We start from the raw sequence: 18669 nt of genomic DNA, 5'->3' as shown, positions 1-18669 counted from the left end.
GAGCAGTAGTTATGTATTTGGTCTGTACAGTGGGCTAGGCATTGTGCAGAATGTTGACTTAATCCTAAGAATGCTTGTGATGTAAGTGGTTCCAGATTCTAGCAGAGACTCTTCATTCACTGTTTCTTGCACTCATCTGTGTATCCCATAAGTGTGGGCGTGTGTTCCATAAACCAGGCACTGCTTTAGCCTCTGGGGATATAGCAGTGAACAAAACACACAAAAGTTATTGAGCTCACCGAGCTTACATTCTAGTGGGGCTGAGGAAATAACCTATAAATAACAAAGTAAGAAAAGGGAAACGATATATTGTGAAAGTGATTGCTGACAGGGGTAAAACTAAATTAGAGAAGAGGGAGAGAATAAATAGCAAGGAAGAATTGTAATTTGAAGGAGGCCAGGCAAGTCTCCATTAAGAAGGTGACATTTGAGCAGATTTGGGAAAAGACAAAAGCAAGCCACGTGGATATCCAGGAAAAGAGTATTCCAGGGCCAGACCCGGAGGCAGGAGCACACGAGGCACCTCTCAGGGATAGCAAGGAGGCCTGTGTGGGTGGGCGGTGGGGTTGGGTGGGATATGAAGTTAGAGATGAAGCTGCGGGAGAGGAACATGGAGGTAGATCATGGGAGGGGAGAGGAAAGGTTAGAGCATGGAGGGTTTGTTCCTTACACCTGGTGAGGTAGGAAGCCATTGAGGGGAGAGGGGGATTGAATAGGAGCATAAATGTGTTTTATGATATTTATTTATTTATTTATTTAGTATACATTTTTATTGATTTCAGAGAGGAAGGGAGAGGGGGAGAGGGAGAGATAGAAACATCAATGATGAGAGAGAATCATTGATCACCTGCCTCCTGCATGCCCCACATTGGGGACCAAGCCCGCATCCCGGGCATGTGCCCTGACCAGAAATCAAACCATGATTCGTAAGTCCATGCTCAACTACTGAGCCACACCAGCCGGGCCATTAATTTTTTTTTAAAGAATGATTCTGGCTCCTGAAGTTAGAAGAAGCTGCAGGAGGAACAATATGGGAGCAGGGAGACTATGAGGAAGCCATTGCAGTAGCTCAGATGAGTGTTCACAATGGGAGCGGTGAAAGTGGGGGAGTCTGATGTACTTAAGGGAGAGACGAAGGATCAGCTGAGCCCTTGGATACGGGGTACAAGAGATGGAGGAGTTAGAATGACTCCCAGCGCTGCGCTCTGAGCAACTGGGAGGTGGAGCGTCCATTGGTTGCCATGGGGAGGCTCTAGGAAGAGGAGAGCTGCAGAGGAAGATCAGGACATCTGTTCGGGGGATGCTGCATTTGAGGTTCTTATTAACCGTCACTTCATGCCTCTCTGAACAAAATTGGAAAGAGATGCTTGTGGTTAGGTATCTTCCTTTGCATAAGATCACAAAGGAAGAGGGAGTACTGGTCAAACTAGGTTCTGATTGATTCCAAAACCAAGTTCATAACTATCACCCTCTCCTGCCTCAACCCTTGTATTTCCATCTGAATAAATCTCAGAATAGTATAGGAATCATTTAAATTCACAGAAAACCAAACATAATTCCAGCCACTTTGAATGCTAAGTCTTCAATGTTGGGAGCCATTTACACTGTAGCTGGTTTTTATTTCTTCTAGTCATTCTTTCATAGTGGTACTTTTGAGCCATTCCTTTCCCAAAAGATAAGCAGGAGGAGGAGATAAGAAAAGCCACAAAGAACTAGAATACTGCATATTGACAGTGACTTGGTCTTATCTGAACCCCCAATACAGCAATGCAAAGTCGGAGGTCGGGCATCTAATTTAATAATGGTTAAAATGACTCTTTCCCTCCTGCTGCGATATAGTTCTCTGGGTACAAACCCAGATAGGTATGCACTTCTCAGCTCTGGGGTGGCATTAATATCTACCCCAAAGCAAATTGATTACATGAACTACTTTCCCAAAAATGTTGTAAATTTTTCAGCATTAAGATGTTTGATGTATTGGCATGTGAAGATGTTCCTTTCACACCTGGTTGATGGAGGAAGGGTTGATGGAGGAAGGGCCAGCAAGACTGGAAAATGCAATTAAATGAACTCTGTCCCAGTATCTGTTAAGAACTGAACAACACATGGACTAGCTCTTTGGTAGGAGGAAGCGATTCGAGGGCTGGGTATTGGTTAGGTATGGGAAAGTCCAGAGACCACCTGCAGGGTTTACTCCTCTACGGAAACGTTCCCAACGGTGACTTAAGCTTCCGGGTGTGTTCCTGACTGTGTGTGACATAGCACAAGTCATAAGTGGGCGTTCCTGGCACTGTCATCTTCTAGTGGAATGACATCTCTGGGTAGCCTTGAGCCCTCCTGCCTGGGCCTTTGGTCACGGTCCACCTTCAGAATGCCAAGAAACTTGGGTCACCATTCCCATCAGCCATAGCTTTTCCATCAATTACTTCTCAGATACCTCTTCACTTACCTTTGCAATGATTGAGAGTAAGGATCCTCACCCACCACCCTCCCTGACTTCCTAACTGCCCAGTATCTCACCCACCGCCCTCCCCGAGTTCCTAACTGCCCAATATCTCACCCACTGCCCTTCCCGAGTCCCAAACTGCCCAATATCTCACCCACTGCCCTTCCTGAGTCCCTAACTGCCCAGTATCTCACCCACCGCCCTCCCCGAGTTCCTAACTGCCCAATATCTCATCCACCGCCCTCCCCGAGTTCCTAACTGCCCAATATCTCACCCACCGCCCTTCCCGAGTCCCTAACTGCCCAATATCTCACCCACCGCCCTCCCCGAGTCCCTAACTGCCCTCATAGATAATCCTGTGCAAGCACGAGTGTGGTCCTTGCACCATCTTCACCTTTTTCCTGAAAATGCCGGTATCATTATTCTGCTGAAGTCGGTTACCATAACCATTATGCTGACACTGAGGGAGAAGAAGTTGTGTAAAAAGAGTGCATGTGCTTGGGAATGGGGAAGGCAAGGGCACCAGCGGACAGGGCTGGTGGTGTGAGATGCTGCTCATTCCCGAGGTACCACTGGATATGGTCTCAGTAGATGCTGCTCGTGCAGATTTTCTTGGCTTTTGTTTTCTGTCCTTGTAACTAGAAACGCTGTAATATTTATACTCTTGCAGAACAAAAAGAACCCCAATTTGGGCTTCACCACTTACATAGCTAATCGCATGTGTTGCTATATTTAATGTTAACATTTACAGCCCGACACCCCATATGAAGTTGTTTCATTATGAGGTGGGAAGGGGCAGCTGGAGAGCCCTGTGCCTCCTCATTCTTGGGGGTGATGAGAGGTAGTGGCAGAGCACCTCTCCTCGGCTCCCCTTACTTGCACCTCCCCCTCCCTTCAGAGGCCCACGCAGGGCCACCTACTTGGCTGCAGTATTGATGGCAGCCTTCAAGGGTGTGCCAAGAGTGACGTATGCATCTCCCTTCCTTTTCTCCCACAGTCTGAGGCCTTTGTAGCATTGCAAAGGCCGGGGGCTTGCGGGGCAGTGGAGATGGGATGACGGCCTAATGCGGCGTCCAACTGGATGACCGTGACTCCCACATCTGAGCTTCCAGGGTGTTCCCTGCCAATCTTGTGCTTTCTCGGTGCCTTTTCATGGTAATAAGTGCCACGGTGGTCCTGGGCACTCACAGCCATCAGGCCGGCTGTCAGCACTGGCTTTACGCCCTGAAGTCATGGCTCTTGTTTCCTGGCAAAGCTTTTTCCCCTTCCTCCTAAGGCCTGTGGCTCCCTGGTGCCCCCTGCAGAGCCATTCTTGTGCTGTGGGAGCCTCCATGAAAAACCCCTAAATGTGTCACACTTCCCCCCACCCCCGATAAGAAGTGTTTTTGACAAAGACCTGCAACATTCCCACAGCTGAGCTGAGCGGAGCAGGGAAGTGAGGGATCTGTTCTCAGTGATGGTGATTACTATGCGGAGTCTGTGTGTCAGGACATTTAAGAAAGAACACAATGAAAACACGGGACACACAAGTAGCTCTTAGACAATAGGTATGAGAGGAAATGATGGAGCAGGAAAGATGTGGTCTTTCTTCCTCTTACTTGTTTCCTGTCTTCCGTGGCTGGAAGATGCGGGGTTAGGAGTGGTCGTCTGTGTGTAGGAGTGAAAGGGCCCTGCAGCAGAGGGAGTCCCGCAAGGTGGCTCTGCATCAGGCCTGTGCCCTCGGGAAAGGAGAGCTCCTCCCATTCACGTGGTGAGATCTTGCCAGATTGAGTCCCTCCTTCACCCAGCAAATTCCTGGTTAGAATGTTAATCTTAGGTTCCATTAGTTAACACATATTTTAAAATACTCACCTTTTTAGCTGCATCTTAGGAGACAGTAAAAGACTCTGCTGAACAGAAGTAGTCGTGGTGATAGTGAACGTGTGTTGATTTTTATACTGTTCAGCCAAAACATGAAGAGCTCTGTCTGCATGCACCGTCTCACTTAACTGTGCACAACTGCACCGTCTCACTTAACTGTGCACAACTGCACCGTCTCACTTAACTGTGCACAACTGCACCGTCTCACTTCACTGTGCACAACTGCACCGTCTCACTTCACTGTGCACAAATGCACCGTCTCACTTCACTGTGCACAACTGCACCGTCTCACTTCACTGTGCACAACTGCACCGTCTCACTTCACTGTGCACAACTGCACCGTCTCACTTAACTGTGCACAACTGCACCGTCTCACTTCACTGTGCACAACTGCACCGTCTCACTTCACTGTGCACAACTGCACCGTCTCACTTAACTCTGCACAACTGCACCGTCTCACTTCACTGTGCACAACTGCACCGTCTCACTTCACTGTGCACAACTGCACCGTCTCACTTCACTGTGCACAACTGCACCGTCTCACTTCACTGTGCACAACTGCACCGTCTCACTTAACTGTGCACAACTGCATCGTCTCTCTTAACTGTGCACAACTGCACCGTCTCTCTTAACTGTGCACAACTGCACCGTCTCACTTAACTCTGCACAACTGCACCGTCTCACTTCACTCTGCACAACTGCACCGTCTCTCTTAACTGTGCACAACTGCATCGTCTCACTTCACTGTGCACAACTGCACCGTCTCACTTCACTGTGCACAACTGCACCGTCTCACTTCACTGTGCACAACTGCACCGTCTCACTTCACTGTGCACAACTGCACCGTCTCACTTAACTGTGCACAACTGCACCATCTCACTTCACTGTGCACAACTGCACCGTCTCACTTCACTCTGCACAACTGCACCGTCTCACTTCACTGTGCACAACTGCACCGTCTCACTTCACTGTGCACAACTGCACCGTCTCACTTAACTGTGCACAACTGCACCGTCTCTCTTAACTGTGCACAACTGCACCGTCTCACTTCACTGTGCACAACTGCACCGTCTCTCTTAACTGTGCACAACTGCATCGTCTCTCTTAACTCTGCACAACTGCACCGTCTCTCTTAACTGTGCACAACTGCACCGTCTCACTTAACTCTGCACAACTGCACCGTCTCACTTCACTGTGCACAACTGCACCGTCTCACTTCACTGTGCACAACTGCACCGTCTCACTTCACTGTGCACAACTGCACCGTCTCACTTCACTGTGCACAACTGCACCGTCTCACTTCACTGTGCACAACTGCACCGTCTCACTTAACTGTGCACAACTGCACCGTCTCTCTTAACTGTGCACAACTGCACCGTCTCACTTCACTGTGCACAACTGCATCGTCTCACTTAACTGTGCACAACTGCACCGTCTCTCTTAACTCTGCACAACTGCACCGTCTCTCTTAACTGTGCACAACTGCACCGTCTCACTTAACTCTGCACAACTGCACCGTCTCACTTCACTGTGCACAACTGCACCGTCTCACTTCACTGTGCACAACTGCACCGTCTCACTTCACTGTGCACAACTGCACCGTCTCACTTCACTGTGCACAACTGCACCGTCTCACTTCACTGTGCACAACTGCACCGTCTCACTTCACTGTGCACAACTGCACCGTCTCACTTCACTCTGCACAACTGCACCGTCTCACTTCACTGTGCACAACTGCACCGTCTCTCTTAACTCTGCACAACTGCACCGTCTCACTTCACTGTGCACAACTGCACCGTCTCACTTAACTGTGCACACCTCTTTTGAGTATAGATAGTGCCGTTGTCTCCATTGCATAGAGAACAGATCTCAGCTGAGAAATGTTAAGTCACTTGCCCAAATGGCACCAGAGAAAAGTGGCAGGTGGCACTGCAGCCCAGGTCTGTCAAAACCTGGGCCTTGAGACGCTGCCTCTCTGCGCACGTGGACAGGAGCCGCCGTGTCCTTGTGGCGCATGCACACCCACCCTTAGAATCAGTTCCTAACTAGAACCTGGGGACCAGAGCTTGTCGCCCTCTCCTGTTCCTGCCGGTGTTCACTACCTGTCAAAGCCAGAGGTGCCGAGCCTCACCTGCCTCTGCAGTCCCTTCCATCCTGCTAGCTGCTGGTGAGCAGCGCCGACTGGGGTAGGAACCGTTAGTCATCTGGTAGCTGTGGTGCCCAGCAGCCTGTCCAGGACACGGGAACCGGCCACAGATCCCAGGGCAATGGGCAGCGAACAGTGTGTGCGAGGGACAGGGGCTCAGAGTCCTGCACCTGCATGGACTCCTCCCTCCCTGTGTGACCATGTCTCCTTCCTTCTAGTGTTGAATTTATAAAATAATTAGAGGGACTGAAAATATTTGAGATGCTCCACAGCTCAGCTGTTTTAGAGAGCCATCCTTTTAGAAACAGCAGGCCGAACTTTACAACCTGCAGCCTTCCATCCCTGACCAGACAGAGTCCTTCCCCAGTGAACACCCACCACATGGCATCAGCAGGCCCCGGGGCAATCAGAGCCTGAAAAATGGCCAAGAGAAATCGGGGTGTGGCTTTGGCCAAAGGAAAATGTGGCCCTTTCCTGATGTGACTGCCCATTTGCTTTCCATGGTGCCTTTCTTCCCAGGGTGCTAACGATGTTGTGAAGAGAGTATTAAGTCCCAGTCCTGACATTGCTTAGCGACTCTCCTCTTGGGAGACCAAGGAAGCAGGGGTCTCTAAAACAGCCTTCAGAAACATTCCTCTGAGATCCTTGCTTTCTGTGGTCTCCTGGGTAAGCAGAGGTGAGTAGCCTGTTTCCCCGGCCGGGCCCTCTCTTCAGGCTAGTGTGAGGAAGACGGTGGTCAGTGGGGGGCATGCTGGACTGGAACCTGGCTCCCTCACTTCCTACCTGGGAGCCTGGGCAAGTGGTGGCCTCTCTTTAATCCTCAGCCTCCTGACCTGGAAAAGGGACCCTGGAGACCTGAGCCACAGGCTGCTGCTGGGTTAATTGCAGGTGGGGTCCTGCAGCCGTTTCCCGCTCGAGGTGGGAGTTCGGTGGGAGATGGCCAGGGTGGGTTCCGATGGTTCCGCTGCAGTGGAGGCGTGCTCGTGGGGAGGCCGCGGCATCGAGAGCCATTGCACCAGATCAGCGGGGCACCAGCACTGCGGGGCAGAGCCCAGGTGGCTTTCTCTGTGGCCTTTAGGGAAGCATGGCATTTCACCTGCAGTGCACCCCGACGATGGCTGCAGGTTTCAGGGGTTCGCTCGTTTCCATACACACTGGCTGCCTGCCTGCAGCGTGGACGACAGGAAATAGGGCTGTGTGAGTCGTTGCTAACTTTTTGCAATGTGACCAGCCCACGTGGTTTTGCAGGCCTTGCACTGAGTAGTATCTGAAACTTTGATCCCTAAATCCATGTCCTTGTTGGGTGTCTTTGTTCGGTGTAGCAGGACGGCCAGGCTGGCATCCCTTTGCCGCTCCCGATGGCGCGGTGCTCACGCAGCTCACTTCATTCGTCGCCGTCATCAGCAAAGCAGCCTGAACCTGGAGGGCAAGCATTGCATCATTTCTGATAAAATACTTTCCAGATGAGGGGTGACTTTATGTTTCATTAAACAAGGTCCAAGTGAGAGCAGAATCAAGAAGAGCTGGTGGTTGTTATGGACAGACACAACTGAACATTTTTAAATGAAGTGCCTGAGACGTTATTTTCATCTTTTGGAGAATCACAGAGAAAGGCCTGGAATAATAGTTAGCAAGGTCTCCTGTCTCAAAACTGAACTTTGCCCACCCGTCTCGGAGTGATGGTGAGCTACCCAGCTGTCAGAAACCCTAAGCCTGGGAGAGTCTTGACTTACTGGCTGCTGGTGGGTAGCCCTCTGAGGCCTGTCTGTGCTCCCGGCTTCTCTCTTGCTGTCAGCCAGCCCTGTGCTGGAAACGCGGGCTAGCCAGTCAGCATCCTCTGAGACACAGCTCGTGTTTACAGACCCTCCTGTATCTACATCACTTGGAGATGAGGACCCCCTGGACCTACAGAGCCGAGCCAGACACTCCAGGGCCCTCCTCCTGGTCCATCTGTTGACCCACATGTATTAGGCACCTGATGTAACCCAGCCAGTCCTGTCTACTCCACCATGCGTCAGCCCCACCACCCTCCAGCCTCGGGTTCTACGTAAACCCCTGACCTCCACCCTCCCCTTCGGATGCCTCCTGTGGCATCCCTACCGGCTCCGGAGTAATCCTCCGTCTTCATTTGGACGGCCAGGTCTCAGCAGCCTCAGCAGTTCCGGGTTCTCATTCTCTTTCGGTCTCACCGCTTCCCTTCTAGGCAGACACACTGTGGTGTTTGCTGGCTTCTCGGAGACTGGGAGACCATGCCCCTCAATAGGAGTGGAAGGACCGATGCCCATGAGGCCGGGACAGCACAGCAGACCCAGGTCCCCAGCGGGGCTGCCACTCGAGAGAGAGCAAGCCCTCGGTACAAGCCACGAGCAGCCTGCCCACACCTTGAGTTTCATTCCCCCCAGAGGAGCTGAAATGCAAGGATTTCAAACTCTGAGACTTAGTGTGCGGCAAGTGTCGAGGCTACAACTGAACAACGCTCCACGTTAAGCATGCCCTTAGCAGGCTTCACAGAAACAAAAGCCGGAGCCGGGCGCTGCTTGTGGGCCCTGATGTCTGAGTGAGAGGCAGGGGTTGCATGGTTTGGGAGTCTTGCTCCGCGACGTTGGGGGTGGGGGAATCATTCTAAACAAATTGGGTGGTTTCCCCAGAGGAAAAAGGTCACATTTCTATTGGGAAACTAGGAGGCTATTTTAGCAGCAGATGTAAGGGATGAGATATTTCCCAGAGCAAGAACCCTCAGATATGTAGCCAGTAAGTAACATGTACTGGCTGACGCACTAAATTTAACTGTTCTCTCAGCGACGCTTGTGGATGCAAAAGGCAGGGCCTGGGAAAGGACTGCAAAGTGTCGGATGGAAATTTCCCTCAGAATATGAGAGCTGAATCCTGTGTTAATTTGATTATCAGAATCACAGCTCCTTTATGGAGTCATAATAGGCCCGTTAATACACTGTTGGATATGAAAATTTCCACTAGCAGCTGCTCTTCTTCGTTGGGAAGTTAGAAAGCATAAAATGAAAGGTGTTTTCTATCAGATTACATACCTGGCGAATTTTCTAATTGCTTTAGGATCTTAACAGTGTTAGGCAAGTACCATGTGCTGTGAGTCATGCTGACGTATTTCGTTCTTTTTTTCCAAGTCGGTTCCATTTGGTCTCCAAATAAGGAAAGGCACATAGGCGTGTGGGGACCTGGCTAATCCAGACGGTAAACGATCTTCTGGCAACATACTTAGAGACTGCTCAGTCCTCTCCGCTGCTTGGGCAGTCAGGAGCTGGGCGCCCTCGGATGCAGGCAGTGATGTGCTAATGTAGTATTCTCATGGTGCTGTGACTTCCTGGTGGACACCTGTCCCCTGGTGTTGGAGTCGTGTCGGCAGAGGTACACATAAAGCTCTGTGCTTACCCTAGTCCTGTGGTCGGCAAACCGCGGCTCACGAGCCACATGCGGCTCTTTGGCCCCTTGAGTGTGGCTCTTCCACAAAATACCACTGGCCTGGGCGAGTCTATTTTGAAGAAGTGGCAGTTAGAAGAAGTTTAAGTTTAAAAATGTTGGCTCTCAAAAGAAATTTAAATCGTTGTACTGTTGACATTTGGCTCTGTTGACTAATGAGTTTGCCGACCACTGCCCTAGTCTGAAGACACCAGTTGTCTCCAGTAATAGTACCGAGCTCTATGGTTATTGGGATGGTTAAATGAGATAATGCATTTCAAGCCGTAGAGAAGTGCCGGGCAGATAAGAGCGTGAGAAAGCTCTGCCTTTTCTAATCCGGCCTCTGAAGATTGCTGCCTGCTGGTAGGCTCTCTCTTCCGATGACCACTGCAGATTGTTAACGTGGCATTTCCCTCAATTCCCTGCTGCCTCTCGATATTAAGGGGTAGTTTGTACTGTTTGTGCATTAAAATGATTATCCCTAAGCATAGACTTGCTTTAAGTTCACCCAGATTCATCTGATTACTCTAATCAACCAAATTTACTATTGATAAGTCTGTATCCTTTAAGCCCAGTCAATTTCCTACAACTAAATATATCCGTGACCCCCAGTGTTGTTTTCCCCATCTCCATAATGTCATTTCTCCATCCTGTTGCCCATACCAGAAACTCGGGCGTCATCCTTCACTCGAACTTCTCCTCTCCACCCCACAGCTGATCCCCACGTACTATCATTTCCACCTTAAATATATGGCTTCAATCCACCAGCCTCCCACCTCACACTCTGCACCTAGTGTAAGCCGCCATCACCTCTCAGCTAGGCAACAGCTTCCCAAGCAGTTTTCGTATTTCCACTTACACTTATGTTCTCCCCCATGGTTCACGCAGTAGTCAAGGTAGAATTTTTTAAACAAAAATGAGACCATGTCTTATCCTGACTTAAATCTTCAGTGATTTCCCATTGCATGCAGAAAAAATTCCAAACACAGTATTGTGACCTGTGAGCTCTGCATGCCCCAGGGGATGCCTCAGGGAGCCCTCTTCTAACTACTCAGGACTTTCTTTCCTAACCTCTTCTCAATGAATAAGCGTATATTTATTTTTGTCATCCCTTGATAATTGTTATAGGCTTTATGAGGAGAGGTATTATATCGGTTTTGTTCATCACTATATCCCCAACACATCGCATAATTCTTGGGACTTAGTAGATACTCAATAAATGTGTGTTGAATAAACAAATTAACTCACCCCAAATTCTAACTGTGCTCTTGTGTTATTTTCTTGTCAAAGTAACATTTTAAAATATTAAAATTAGTTACTGATAACAGGGTGTGCCTGGGTGCAAGTCACTGGATCGCTGGTTTGTAGGGAGATGCCTAGGAACTTTATCCGGAAAGCCTTCTAGAATTATACCCCAAAGTCTTAATACACATCACAGCACCTTCTGTTGAATGATGGCTCTTTCGGTTTTGGTATTGATATTCAAAGTGGGCTCCTTCCTTCCACACCTGTCTCCGTTAAGATTTCCAGAATGACTGCTCCAAACCATGCATCCATCTCCTGAAGCCAAGTCATAGCCACACCTGTTAAGATACATTTTTAAATCTATCAGCTACTATTGAAATTTTTACAATGGCTTGTGTCTGCTAGCAAAACATGTCTGGCAAGTTTATGAATGGTATAACTTTGAGCATGCTTGGCTGAGAATAGTGGTTGAATTGATATTAGGCTACATGTTTTACATGGAGCTATTTATCTATTAGGCATAAAAGGGCTGTTTAGCAATTTAAGTTAACAAAACCACAAAGTTTGTGGAGGAAATAGAAATATTGAATAGAAGGAAATGACACTTGAAATCTATTTTCATTGCATTTTTACATTTTCCCCTTCATTCTTAAACTCATTTCCCTCTGAAAAGCAGGAACACTATATTGGGAAATAATGTGTCTTAAGAACCTGAGCCAGCCAGCTTATGATCCCATGGTAATGACTTCTATAATCACTAATGAGCAAGGGACGCTGACTGTCCCAGCACACTCACTGGGGCAGCCTCTTGCCTGTGCGGCAAGAAGCTGTCACATCACATTGTTGTCCCGACTCCATGGGCACTTTGATTCCTAGACCTTCCTGAGAAACCTAATCTGAAATCAAAGTCAAGTTTCCTAGATGTGGTCAGACAAGGTCAAACTTAAAACAGTTCAATGAACCTGCCGACCAAAGGTGAAAGGTAATGCCTCCATCCTGAACTTGGCAGACTTACCTGCGAGCTTACCTTCCAGTTCCCAACTTGCCTTTCCTCTTTCTCCCCAGTGGACTGGGCAAATGAGAGTTTATCCTCTGAAAAGTGGTGAGGAATGTCCTTCAATCATTTAATTGGGAAATGGGACACAGTTGTATTTTGGAAATGCAACTCTATCCAAATCAGTGACTCACGAGGCATGCTGTTGAAGGAATGTTTTGGTCAGAGATTGCAAGAAGTGAGATCTGAAAAGAAGTCCTTATTCAGAGTAGGAGCTTTTAATCAGAATTGCATGGTAATTTCAGGTCCGTGGGCTTCATTCTTGGCCTAAATCATCAAGGTGTACCCACTCTCTTGAGTGACCCCTAAACACCCCACAGGCTTGGGGCTGTCGCCATGTGGACATTCTTCCCCTGCTGCTGCCTTCCTCCCATGTTGTGCTTGAGATGTTACCAAAACGCGCTGGAGAGGGGAATGGTGACTCTTGTTAGGCGTGATCTTAACATCTCACAACACAGGTTTTTATCAAACTCCATGTGATTAAAAAAAAAACAACAACAACCTTGCCATTGCTTTATATTTCAGTGTTCTGTCTCTTGTGGTCGAGGGCATAAGCAACGAAGTGTTTACTGCATGGCAAGAGATGGAAGCCTTTTAGAAAGTGAGTACTGTAAACACCTTGCTAAGCCAAGTGGGCACAGAGAGTGCCGAGGAGGAAGATGCCCCAAGTGGAAGGCTGGCGCCTGGAGTCAGGTGAGCACTGCTTCTCCCCTATGACCGCTTCGGGCCCTGGGACGCCAGCGTGCTGGCTCGTGCTCCTGGGCCCGGTTCTGCTTTTTCAGAGGGGAGCGCTGGACTGGGAGGGAAGACTGCGCCAGGACACGTACCAGCTGTGGGACCCGGGCAAGGGGCTTCAAGCCTCGGCACGCTGATGAATCCCTGCGGTAGGGTGGTGTGAGGGTTACTTCTAAGTGGTAGCAGATGTGGATGTCAGATGTCTAGCACAGAGCAGCCCCTCCTGACTTCACGTGTGTTACACGCACCACTTAGAAGACACGCATTCAGGCTGCAGTGAGGTGGCCCGCGGGCCCCTGGCAGGAACTGCGTGTGAATTTTCCTTGGAGGGTCTTAAAGAAAGGACTGTCGATATAAAGTATTAGAAAATACTTCTCTGCCCATTTCCTTGTATACGAGAGAGGTGGGGGGTTATGCGACCTTGGGTGCTTTCTTTAACCTTCCTGAGCCTACTTCACATGGTTCTTATGACGGGTCAGTGCCATGATGAATGCCACATACTTGCATCTCATAGGCTCTCGAGAAGAATAATTTGTTTGGATGAGTGTGAGGTGTGTTTCGGAAGGCGCGAGGGGTTAGTACCCAATCAACTACTAATTCTAAACATTGGGTGACTTAGTCAGAAATTGAGGATGACAGTTTCGCAGTTGAGTTCAAGAAGGAACTCTCAAAATGGCTCTTTACTTTTAAACAAGTAAACTAGTCACTGGCATAGTCCTTAAAGTAAACCGCGCCTCCCCACACTTGTACCTTCTCTGCGCGGTCGAAGGCACTCGCTGAAACGCCGGCTGCCTTTCTTCCCGCGTGTTCTGTACCTAATGCCGCTGCTGCTCCCCGGGGCTTTGCTTCGGGAGGTCTGAGGGAATTTGTGGCTCTCCTATGCACAGGAGAGCCACGCAGATGATCCTGAGAATCAATAAAACACCAGGTTCAAGGTTGGCAGCCGTTAGATTGGTTCTGCCAGGGCCTGGGTCTTGATCCCTAAGGCCCCAAAGAAGCACTGGGCATCTGGATTAACATGGGAGGAGATGAGAGTCCTCCATTTCTACATGACCAGTAGAAAATTCTAGAAATGTGAATTTTCTTACATGCTTTGAGCTGGCATCGCTGTCCCCGATATCCCCTGCCACACTCCCCTTCCCTGCATGTTCTCCAGCACAGGAGTCTGATTCCTCTCAAGGTCTTTACCATAATGAACACGTTTTGCTTTTGTTTTAATTTAAGCCTCAAAGCATGTTCCAGCCAGAGCTAGGTCCTCCTTTGGTGTCCTCAGGGGATGCGATTTCAGGGGTGTTTCCTGCGAGTCACCGTAGCGGTTGTCTAAGTGACCGCTGTCATCTCCACCTTCTAGGACTTATTCTGGGAGCTCTTCAGTTCACAGAAAAGCTTGCCACTGATGTGCGTTAGGGTTCCACACTAATGAGCCTGTCCTTTTAGATTTCCATGCTCTCACTTTTCTTTATGTTCCTTAGCCTCTACTTACCTATTCGCATATTGCCCTGAATATTAAGTTCAGAGCATGTAAAGTGATGTTCATTTTAAAGTCCAAGTCGTTCAATAAAAAGGGAAGGAAAAGAAGCGTTCGCTCTTGATTGGTAAACACAGAGTGAGTTTTACCTCAGTATCCTGTGATCCTGACGGGAAATCTAAAATTGCTCACAAAGCTGCGATGATTAGGTTTGAACCCGGGGGTGTTTTCAAACGTAAGCTAATAGGATTATCAGAGCTCCTCCTCAGAAAACACCGCACCTGTTCTAAGTGATTGCTTAGAAACGTCTAGCTCAGTGGTCGGCAAACTGCGGCTCGAGAGCCACATGCGGCTCTTTGGCCCCTTGAGTGTGGCTCTTCCACAAGATACCACGTGCGGACACGCACATACAGTGTGACTGAAACTTCGTGGCCCATGCGCAGAAGTTGGTTTTTGGCTCTCAAAAGAAATTTCAATCGTTGTACTGTTGATATTTGGCTCTGTTGACTAATGAGTTTGCCGACCACTGGTCTAGCTGAAGATGCAAGTAAACACAGCCGGGTAATGGTCTGTGCCCAGCTTTCGAATGCCCTGATTTGATTTGTAGAAAAGAATTATGAAAGCAGGTAAGACAAGGTGCTACAGAGGTGAAACCCAATGTGTGCAGCTTAGAAGTGTGCCGGAAAATAACCAGACCCAGCGGCTGATGCAGAAAGGCAGTCTGCATGATTAAGGATTATTGGCTCACTAATGATACGGTGGTAGACAGGAATATCCCCAAGGCAGCGAAATTACAGCCAGAGTAATGATGATCCATTTGCAACAAATTTAGAAGATTTCATATCTGGTCCCTGTGTCTTCTGCTGGTAGCTATTTTTCTGGTCATCTCTTCTTCAAGGTAGGAAAAATAATTAGTGCAATTTCTCATCGTGTCAAAATGTCTGATAATAAGACATATGGAATATTGGGATAGGAGACTGGGGTAGTTGTACTAATTAATCTTCATAGTCTCTCCCTCAAAATTGGTGTTTTGAGGCTTAAAGTGGAATGTTTCATTCAACCTATACCTTTTGAAAATCTTGAAATTGTAAAGGAAATTTCTCCAAGGAAAGGAACGCTTTTCTTGGGAAACATCCTCACTGTAGTTTTAAAGCATTTTTTTCAAAAGTTCATGTTCAGGTTGTTTAGATGATTTTGATCAAGAGCTAAGGTTAGATGCCTATGAAATTTAAGACAAAAATCAACATCAGATTCCTGATTCCTCTTGATAAAAGTGAGAAACCTGTTTTGTCACAATATGAAAGCATTCCAGAGTGATCTTTTTTTTTTTTTAACTTTATCCTGTTCCTATTGAAAGGCTTTTTAAAAAATGAAGATTAGAAGTGAAAAGAATAAATAATCGAATTAGAATTTATCAGTCATGAACTCATTCACTGGGTGCATTCACCAATCCTGAGGTACCCGTCTTTTTTCTGATTTACCATCCCAAGGGTCAGGATGGGCCTAGCAATCAATGGAATGCCATGATGTAATTAATAGCCCCTGTTTTCTTTCTTACTGATAAAAACATAATGCTGTGCTTGCAATCACTGGTGTCTTAGATTCAGGGAAATAATTCATTTTTTCAAGCTCTTAGAGCAATTGCCAAAATAGAAGCTGGCGCTTGTAACGTGAATCTAGCGGCCATTTGGGTTAGGATTTTTGTCATGACGACAGTGAGAACAGCTTGGCTGTGGTGTCAGGCTCTGAAGCACTCTGCACGTGTGTAAGGGAGCAGCATGGCAAATAGGTCGCTGTGTCTTTTGAGGAATCAAGGAGACCACATGACCATACACACATGATCAGCTTCAGAGGCAGATGTGTGTGCTCTCATAGCTGTGCTTGTGTTTGGGCCGTAAGCAGAGGTTGGCTTGTTTGAACACAGGCCTCTCACCCACACTCCTGCTCACAGAGTACAGAAGACTGCCTCCTATTCGCATACTTTAAAGCTGGGACCACATTCTCACCCACAGTAGCTACAGTCAGTACATTGCCAGGGACAGAATTTACTTTGTTGTTTGTTTTTTCCTTGCTTCTGCTTGAGTTAGAGTGATTATGTGTGCTCTTTGCTTAACTTACTTGTGGAGTATCTGCCTAAAAGGGTTACTAAGAAAATACAAAAGGTATTTCATGTCACGTGCTTAGCATGGAGCTAAGCTCCCAACCAGGGTGTGTTTTTAACCTCTCGAGACATTTGGCAGCGTCTGGAGACAGCTTTGGTTGCCACAACCTGATGGAGGGAGGGAAATGCAACTGACTTCCAGTGGGTAGAGTCCAGAGACGCTGCTAGACTTCCTATAAGGCACCGGGCAGTCCCCAACAAAGAAGAATATAGGGTGAGAAGCCCTAGTTGAGAGACTGGTCATAGTCATTGCTTAGAAAAATGTTGCTGTTATTGTTGTTACTATTATTACATGATTATATTATTATTAGAGGCCCGACGCACGAAATTTGTGCAAGGGTAGGCCCTCGCAGCCCTGGCTTCGTCCAGAAGGTCATCCAGATAGATGGTCATTCTGCTGTTTGGTCTAATTAGCATATTAGCTCTTAATTATGTAGGACTAGAGGCCTGGTAAATGAAATTCGTGCATGGGGGGGGGGGGCTCAGATGAGCCTGCACCCTCTCCAATCTGGGACCCCTCAGGGGATGTCCAACTGCCAGTTTAGGCCTGATCCTTGGGATTAGCCTTCATTAATTTGGCTGGCATCCAAATTAATTAAACTGGCAGTCAGACATCCCTCTCACAATCCAGGACCACTGGCTCCTAACCGCTCACCTGCCTGCCTGCCTGCCTGATCGCCCCTAATGGCCTCTGCCTGCCAACCTGATCACCCCTAACCACCTCTGCCTGCCAGCCTGATTGCCCCTAACTCCCCCCCCCCCTGCCAGCCTGATCACACCTAACCACCTCTGCCTGCCAGCCTGATTGCCCCTAACCCCCCCCGCCTGCTGGCCTGGTCACCCCATGCAGCCTGCTGTTCAGTCATTTGGTCGCCCCTCACTGCCCCCCCCTGCCAGCCTGGTCTCCCCACACAGCCTGCTGTTCAGTCATTTGGTCACCACTCACTGCCCCCCCCTCCCCCCCCCCCGCCAGCCTAGTCACCCCATGCAGCCTGCTATTCGGTCTTTGCGTGAGGGCGTCCCGACCAATTTGCACATAACTCTATTATTAGTATAGATAGTTGGTTCATATAGTGACTTTTCAAGCTAGTCCCTCCTTTAAGTAATGTCACCACAGTAATACTGGGAGAAAGTATCTAAAATTCTCTCCAGGTTTTCAAGTGTATATTATGATTCCCCAAACAGAACTTCCACAGAGATTCTTTTATCTATGGAAGCACATAAGCATCAAGTTCCCTCTTTAGGGTGGTGAGTTCTGCAAACTAGCTCCGCACAGCAGGGAGCACAGAGATGAAACCCAGCTCCGGCTCATTCGTTCAGAACTGAAAACATCGCCTTCCAATCCCGCGCAGATAGACTGCCGTGCGGAATGAGGGCAGTGGGGACATGTTCACACAGGCTGCTTAACTTTTCCCCTTGACAAACAAGAAGAATTAAGCACGCACAGTGCACATGCCACCACCGCCACTACCTCTGGGGTCATGCGGAGGTCTTTTTGATGCTGTTTTATTCATGGGGTTTCTGCACAAACCTCTCAGGATTCGCCAAGCAAGCCTGGCTGGCTGTGTACGCAAATCCTTGCGTCCCTGAGACAGCACAGGAAAAAGCCTGGAGTCCAGAGAGGACCTGAGGCAGGGCACTCCCTTCTAACACAGATTCCCGTGGAGCCACGCGTGCGTGCCTGCCTTGCTAGGCATTTCAGCCATGGGGGACCTTTGTTGTCATCTCATAGCTGGCTTTGACATTATAAAAATCAGAAGCCACAGCGATATATGATGTAATTGAACTTTCCTATGTCTTTACTTGCCTCTGGAAAGTTATCACACATTGTAGGAGGTGATTTTTTAAATGTTGCGTACTTAGGGGTCTCGATGCCCTGCCTTCCTTGAGCCATGAGTGATTTACTCAATAAGGACAGCATTAAAAAGAGGTTCAGTTGACTGTGAGCCTGAATAATTTTCTTTAGGCTGGTAAGGCCCTGTGAGCTTTTGAATATATATCAGCCCTGTGCCCAACTCAGACTTGTTTGTGTAACTGTTCCTTTTTCTGTCTTTGTATTTCCATTGGGACACATGGTTCTGGAAATGTACTGATTTATATTTTAGACCCCAAATTTAAATCG

At 48.3% G+C, this 18669-nt stretch overlaps 1 protein-coding gene across 2 annotated transcripts in view; it reads left to right on the top strand.

The window, feature by feature from the left end:
* ADAMTS9 (ADAM metallopeptidase with thrombospondin type 1 motif 9) overlaps positions 1–18669 on the top strand; it is a 160826-nt gene that overhangs the window by 110879 nt on the left and 31278 nt on the right. For both annotated transcript variants that reach the window (XM_028152683.2, XM_008146269.3), the window contains one exon: positions 12709–12876. In XM_028152683.2, the coding sequence (XP_028008484.2) occupies positions 12709–12876 (168 nt within the window). The remainder of the gene's footprint in view (positions 1–12708; positions 12877–18669) is intronic.

This window comes from Eptesicus fuscus, chromosome 18, assembly GCF_027574615.1.
Source record: "Eptesicus fuscus isolate TK198812 chromosome 18, DD_ASM_mEF_20220401, whole genome shotgun sequence".
NCBI classification, from domain to species: Eukaryota; Metazoa; Chordata; class Mammalia; order Chiroptera; family Vespertilionidae; genus Eptesicus; species Eptesicus fuscus.
This window is presented reverse-complemented; position numbering and strand designations above follow the sequence as displayed.